The 7713-nt window shown below is 40.6% G+C and overlaps 1 protein-coding gene across 1 annotated transcript; it reads right to left on the bottom strand.

Annotated features, from left to right (window-relative positions):
* Positions 1-6091: 6091 nt before the first annotated feature.
* On the bottom strand, positions 6092-7204 carry RTL4 (retrotransposon Gag like 4). Its single transcript, XM_055375973.2, is given in 1 exon segment — positions 6092-7204. A coding segment is annotated over 1 exon segment (933 nt). The 5' UTR covers positions 7080-7204; the 3' UTR covers positions 6092-6146.
* Positions 7205-7713: the final 509 nt, after the last annotated feature.

The following is a 7713-nucleotide window of genomic DNA, read 5'->3' as shown; positions in this document are numbered from 1 at the left end:
AATATGCTTTGTGTCATCAATTTCAACTCAGTGAAGAGACTTGTGGCTCTCAAGGAAGAATCTACAATGACTTTTTTTCTCAAGGTATGGACAAAACCCAGAAAGGCCAAGAAGTTTTTGGAATCATTTTTAGGAAGCATTAGTAATAAAAAAGTAAATTGTATCTTGTTCAAATGTATTTAGTGCCCACATCTGGAATGCTGGGTACATTTGTAATGATTGTCCTCTGCTAAAGACAGCAGAGCGGGTGAAAGTTTGGAAAGGGCATGATGGATGTTTACTGGTCTAAATGGGTGAATACATGAGCATACACTAAAAAGATGAGGACGTTTCAGCCTAGTACACTAACCTGGGAAGGACAGGTAGTATAGTAGTGAAGAACATGGCTTTTTCTGTTAGAGAGACCCAAATATGAAGCCTGGCTCTATGACCTATTAGCTAGTGACCTTGGACATGTTACTTAAACTCTGTGAGTTTACTTGTTTTCACCTGTAAAATGAGAATACTGATAGTGCATTTCTCATGAGGCTATTGTGGAAATTATGCACATAATTCCACCACTCTTATACTTGGCATATAATAAATGCTCAGTAACTTATTATTTAATGCCTCTAAAACCAAGTATAAGGTGACAGCATTAACACAGACTCCTTCATATCCTGGAATAATTGAATGGAATGGGGGATGCCTTTACATTATACATAGGTGAAGTTAATGCATGTAAAGGGAAGTCTGATTTAAATGGCAGGTATTAAACATGTGGTCTCCATTGCCCCATGAGATGTTACAGGCTGAAAACAAGTAGATTTAATAAAAAAGTCATGGATGATAGAATTATCATAGGCAATTAAGGGAAAAATGATGTTTGATAGTCGTTCCCAAACTCACGGTTAATGTCAAAGAGAACAAGGCTATCTTCTCATAAATTCTCTTCAGAGTCAGATTGTTAGACCAGATATTCCCTGAGGTTGACACCATGAAGGGAGTTCTCAAATTTAAATGGCTAACTGCTCTCTGAATTAACCAAACTCCTATTTTAATATTGATTTTCTAATGACCATAGCAGATAACAATAATCAGAAGACATTGAAATTGTCTCCTGGCATTCCTGCAGCCACTATAAACATCGTTTTTCAAAAAGACTCAATGGCTTTGTATGAAGAGCTACTGAAATATAAAGCCTTTATGTTAGTCAGAAACCTTTGCTAAAATCCCGCCTCAAAAAGCAAGAGACTACCCAATCAGATAATGTAGATTCAGTGTATTTTTAGGGATTTCAAGGAATTTTCTCCAACTCATTAGAAACACAAATGAAATTACAAATTCCTAGAAGGCATTGATTTGTTTCATGCTTCCTTTGTAGGCTGTTGTTTAGAACAAGAGTTTCAATCAGTGGCTATGTGAATACCAGTTACTAGAGTAGCCTGTATTCATGAAGTGGTTATGGGATGTGTAATTGAGTAAGTTATGGTAATCAGGAGGGGTGTGAATTATAGAGTTTCCCTCTTCTGAGATCACAATGCTCTGGCATCAAAAAGATATGCTTTAAAATTCTAGTTCAACCACTTACTGCTTGATGAATTTGGGAAGGTTGCCTAACTGTTCTAAGCCTTAGTTTCATCATCTTTAAATTGAATTTATAACACTTATCTCATAAAGGTGTGGTGAGCATTAAATGCCAGAAATGGATATTCCATCTTTCAGTGATATGATATTTAAATAGGCATTATTAATAAAGCTTTCAGCACAGTGCCTGGCATAAAGTAGGCATTCACCAACTATTAGTTTCCTTTCCCTAGATGTCCCCAGCCCACATTTGATGTCTAAAGGGATGAGTCTTCTATGTATAGGGAAGGCTGAAATTCTACATAGTCCTTCACTGGGTTACTGTGAAGCAAATGGGGTTTTTGGAATACAGTCACAACTGACTTATCACTGAGCTGGCTAGATAAGAGAACCAGGGCCATGTAGAGTAAATGCTAGAAATCAATGAGCAGGAAGCAAGTCCAAACAGATCTAAGAATCACAGCTGATAACAGGAAGTTATACCAATAAGCATGAATGCTCAAAACCATAGTGGCTATAAATGACGGGACAGTGTGGTCTGGGTACTAAGACAAGTTGACCAAGATAGTTCTCCTGACTCTACTAAATGGTGTAACTCACTTCTGGGACTCTTGTTTTTGAAATGTGGTCAGTGACTCTTGCCGCAAGATGACACTGAAGATCCATGACACTAAATTCTTTTGAAGTTTTTTCTTTTTTTCTTTTTTTTTTCATTATACTTAAAGTTTTAGGGTGCATGTGCACAACGTGCAGGTTAGTTACATATGTATACATGTGCCATGTTGGTGTGCTGCACCCATTAACTCGTCTTTTAACATTAGTTATGTTAAATGCTATAACCTAATGCTATCCCTCCCCCCTCCCCCCACCCCACAACCCAAATGAAGTTTGGGCCATCATAGGGAGGCAATGAAATGGCCACCGATGTGACACCAATGTGACAGGGCTTTACGGATATGAAACAGGCACCCAGAGCCCTTTTAAGGGCATGAGATGTTAGCTTTTGCCCAGATGGTGGTAGAAATTATGTGTATCCTAAATTATTTATTTTGCTTCAGAGATGACTATCATGGTCATAGGCAAGAAGGTGTGACAATCATCATTCTAGAGATTATTCTAGAGATTATCTTCTAGAATTCAAAAAAAAGATGATGTTTGTTGTGTCATCCTGGATAAAAGTAAGGACAGTGACAGTATGGGTCTTGTGCGTTGTCATCTGGACAGAATGGAGGTGATGGGAATGAGGCCAGTCATGCAGTTCTCCCTCTCTAACGGTGCATTTCAGTGGCTCATGTCTACAGTCATGTGTTATGTTTCATCCATGCCAGATTATTCTGACAGGTAGAATGAACTCTGAAATATTGTAAAAGGCAATTGCTTATGGCAGATACCATGCTTCTGGATGCAAGTGAAGGTAAATGCAGAAAGTGAAAACTATAGGTATTTAGAAATTTTATTACAGCTGTAGACAAATGAGGGAGATAAGGGAAGCTGGCTGACTGTTGAGGCGAAGTTCCCAAGGAGGCCAATGTTCAGTAGACTCGCTATGAGTCACACTATGGTGCTGACTTTGCAGAGTGAGAATCTTATTTTTTTCAGTGTACTCAGAGGTAATTAGAATCAGGAGGACTGGTACTATTTAAACCCACAAAAACTGATGTATAAGCCAAACACCAATTTATTCAATTATAATAAGAATTAACTCTGAAATAGGCTAGAACACGCATGTCAGCTGGTTAGCAAATTTTCTCTCCCTAACAAAGTTTATAAGGGAAACTAATTACAATCAAATTACTTTGAGAGCATGGAATCAGAGCAATGGAGTTAGGTGACCAGATGGCTGACACAAATTGGGATGGCCATTGCAGGGGTGGACACGCCAAACAGTGTGCTGGTCAACAACTCATCTCTGAATCTAGGGGGATTACCAACGTTCTGTTTAACTTCTTGCTTTTCTGTGCTCCATGAATACTATTTTCTTGTTGACAAATTCTTCTTCAGACTTATCATTAAATGATTAGATTCTATCTTGCTGGGTGGCATCAATATGTAGCAGATCTGCTTCCTTAAAGCTACAACCTTGTTTGGATCTGGTGGTTCCCCAAGCCTTTGCAGTTGCTGATTCCATCTTCGAGTAGGTTATATCTCATCTGTTCTCTGTAGATTCTAAGTAGTTTCACTCTCAGAGAAATTCACATAGCTATGATTTCTTAGGACACACCCTTGTAACTCTCTTTATGCTAAATCATGAGTCATTCTAGTTGAAGTGGATGGCATATAATGGATGGTGTCACTATAACAAAAATTTTGAATTGGTAAAGTGGTTGCTAGCTGGTAGGCAGTAAAGCATTATTCCAGCATCCCATTCATATGCTCAGTCTGGCTGCTGGATTGTATTGCACAGTGTACAAGAGGTCTTTGATTTGGAGCACCTCAACAAGGGACCCCCAGAAGTGGAGGGTGAACTGAAGTTCATAGCCCTGGATTGGTTATATTTTCTGAGAGGCTATGAAGTCTGAAGATTTCTAAGGAAAGAAGGTAATGTTGCTGCAAAGAGAAAATCCAAACAGGAAATAAAATGATATATCTTTGGGAAAGAACCCAAAACGATCAATTGTGGCCCTAAAATAAGGAAAGATTGTTGATTAAGCCAACTGAATGTTCCAATCAGCATTCCAAGACCATACTGGGTTTGGTAAGGAAAGTGACTAGAGGCCATGAGGTTAGTCCTTTATTATAGACTTGATGGAGGTAGAACAAGATACTTCCAGGTAATTTCAGAGTCACTCTAAGTTCAATAGCTCTACTTGTTAGAGGATCTCATACAATCCCAGTACTATAGTCGGAATTTCTTAGCATAACTGGAATATGTTAACTCAGGTCTCTGTTGTGGGAGCATATAGAGTAATGTGGTTGTGCAGCGAGCCGTTGTTAAAAGAAACCATTCATGAATGCAAATAAGAATTGGCACAGTGGCTAGCAAGGCACAAGGTGAAAATATCTATTTATTGGTGCTACAGAATCAGAGTAGTAAGGTCCTAGCTAGGTTTAAGTATTGTCAAAGTTAGCATAATTCTCCAGAAACAAAGCCAAAGTACAATGGGATTTCATGTTCTGAGAGGCCTTGATGGTTGCTAGGGAATATGTGATTACTGATATTTCTCCAGGATATCCATTTTGGAGACATACATCAGCAACAAGAAGCAGGGAACAGAGGGCTGGTAATTACCAGCAGTGATCATTGCTGAACAGTTTTAACATTTTAGGGAGTTGTGCCGTTCTAGCATAACACTACTTTTGTTCAGAAGCATCAGGAATCTACACAAAGCTGGTGTGTACCAAGAGTAAAACATAAGCAATAAAATCCCGACTTCCTGAGTTTTGTGCACAGATGGTTTTAATGTATGTGCCCCAGGATTTTTCAGATGAGATAGTGTAGGAAGTTGTTTGCCATTCATTGTTTTTTAAGATCCTCAATTAGATGAAGGACTTCAGAGGTGGTCCATAAAGGTAGAGCTCAATAGCAATGAGTAGTAATCCTAGATGGTGACTACATTGAGGCTTCTAGAGTTAGAAACTACTGCAGGGTCTGGCTGTCAGTCTTCAGTGGAGATTTATTTGGCCAGGTCCCTTGTCCAATGCAGCAAGGACATGCTACAGACACAGTAATTATGACACACCATCCCCAACTCTCACTAAATACCTTTCAGAAATCCTTATCCTAGAGCATATTGACTTGGCTATAAGACATGCTGGAACCTCAAGTAGGGTTGTTGGAGAAGAGAGGAGTAAGTTGGAATTGGTGGGCTTGGCTAAAAGCATACACCTGCCTGATGGGCTAGCCTGCAAAGAAAAAGGGACCAACAGTTCCAAGCAGTGTTCAAATGCCCATTCAATCTGGTTTGTAAATAGCCAGGAGGTTCTGTTTGTTGGGAAAGCATGAGTCTTTAGATGGAAACAAAACATATAGCTCTATGGAAGGGTGGCAGAGCTGTGGTTCCAGGAAGGTTGATTTATGCTGAAGGTAGATCGTAGTCAATAGGTGAAGCGTGGTCCAAACTCTAGGAGGAGAATATAAGCAGAATATAGGAATGTCATTTGGACTTCAGCCAAAGGTCCTAAGCCAACAGGAAACTAGGATACAGACCAATAAAGGTGAAGGTAAAAGTCTTGGGCTCATTTCTAGGCACACAAGATTCAGGATTTGGGCCACAAACTCAACCCAGATGTCACCCATTGGTCAGGATAAGGTTCCCAATGTGCTTCCAGGGTTATTTTCATTGGCTCAGACTGGGCAAAGTTTTGCCTGCAGGTTTTTGGTGCTCTTGGAGAATTAATCCCAACTGCAGAAAGTGCCTGTGAATTGTTTTCATCATTCTCGGGTTAGGTTTCGTGAGGGGTAATTTGCCAATGAACAAGATCTGATTGTTTAAATTCCCCAAAGCGTGTCAGTTCATAACTGCCTATAAAGTGGTGTCACAGTTCCCCATCTGTATTTTAAAAGTTAATGTAGGTTATAAATCAGTAAGGCTGGGAGTGAGAGGGATGTAAGTTTAAAAAGTGACTTTCCTGGTCTCCTCTTACTGGTGAGCTGTGTTATTTGTCATTGCTGGAGCTCGAGAACGTTTGGCAAGGCAATCTCTTGTGAAGTGACCAGATTGGCTGCAGTAGAGGCACAACTGAGTTTCTTGCTGGCGGGCTCGTTTGGCTGGGGTGAGAGGCAGCTGGCCTTCTCTCAGCTGTATAGGCCCTTTCTTGGGTGGTGGATCTATGGGGCTAAAGAGGGCTTGGTGTTGGATCAAGGAAGCCAACAATGGGAGCTGGGTCTCTGACTGTAGGAGCTCTGGCCTGTCACTATGTTTCTTGTCCAACTGAATGCACTGAGTGATTAGGTCTGGAAGATTGTCCATCATATCAGTGACACTCTCTTCATCCTGGTTGGGATCAGCTAGTGCCTTTTCGAACTGACCACTCTGATTGGTTTCAATACAGATCAGATTTTGAGCAAGGAGGTGGAAAGTAGCAGGGTCCTGTTGAGAGCAGTTGTCCCCTTTGTCAAACTTAGCATTCATCAGAGGGTTGATTTCCTGTTTTGTGGGTTTACCAAATGACTGCTGGAACTCAAGAATAAAATTCTCATATTGCTTCAGTAAGGTACTCTTGTCAGGCCCAGATATGATCCCACAACTTTCTAACTGCTGAGATAGGTAATCAAAAAAGAGTTTGATCTGGGCATCATTTGCAGGATTAGAGATTTGGAGAGCTGTCAAGTAGGTAGTCACCTGAGTGAGGAACTCTGAGCAACTGGCAGGGTCACCATGAAACTGGGTGAGATGCTCAAGTGAGTATGGTACAGGCATCACTGTGGTGGCCAGCGCAGGCATGACTTGGCCCCTTTTAGCAGTGTTCTCCGTGGTTGGATGCTGCATTTGAGGCCGCAGAATCAGATTCTCTGCCTAAAGAAAGGAAGGCTCTCCCTGCATGGTAGGTGGTGATTTCGTGCACTTCTCCATTATATCTCCTGGAATCAGGTGGGATTGAGTAGAATTGAGTACTAGTACTGGAAACCAATGGAGACAGTGGATTTGCTCTGTGATCAGAGACGGAGTGTCATGAGCAAGTAGCCAAAGCTGTTAGCTGTGAAGAAGACACTAGGAGATGCTAACAGCTGAATTGGAGAGATGCCAAAAAGTGTTGTCCGCCACTCAGTGTTGCCTCTTCTTCATGGAAAAGGCCAATGTTCTGCACATTTGGAAGAAATAAGTTACCTTAGAACACATAAAGGACTTGGGATTAAGAAGATATATACAACAGTCACAGTACCTTTCTCTCCTCCCTCCTTTTCCTTGTAATATAAGGGCAATTTGCCCTCTGACTAAACCTTTGTTCTAAAGCAAGCTTGGTCAACCTGTGGCTGGTGGGCCACATGCAGCCCAGGATGGCTTTGAATGCAGCCCAACACAAATTTGTAAACTTTCTTAAAACATTATGAGATTTTTTGTGATTTTTTTTAAGCTCATTAGGTATCATTAGTGTTAGTGTATTTTATGTGTGGCCCAAGACAATTCTTCTTCTTCCAATGTGGCCCATGGAAGCCAAAAGATTGGACACGCCTGTTCTAAAGTATCTTTTTTCCATCAGAGAGTC

This window comes from Gorilla gorilla, chromosome X (assembly GCF_029281585.2).
Source record: "Gorilla gorilla gorilla isolate KB3781 chromosome X, NHGRI_mGorGor1-v2.1_pri, whole genome shotgun sequence".
Lineage (NCBI taxonomy): Eukaryota > Metazoa > Chordata > Mammalia > Primates > Hominidae > Gorilla > Gorilla gorilla.
The sequence above is the reverse complement of the archived record's forward strand: the minus strand, read 5'-3'. Positions and strand labels throughout refer to the sequence as shown.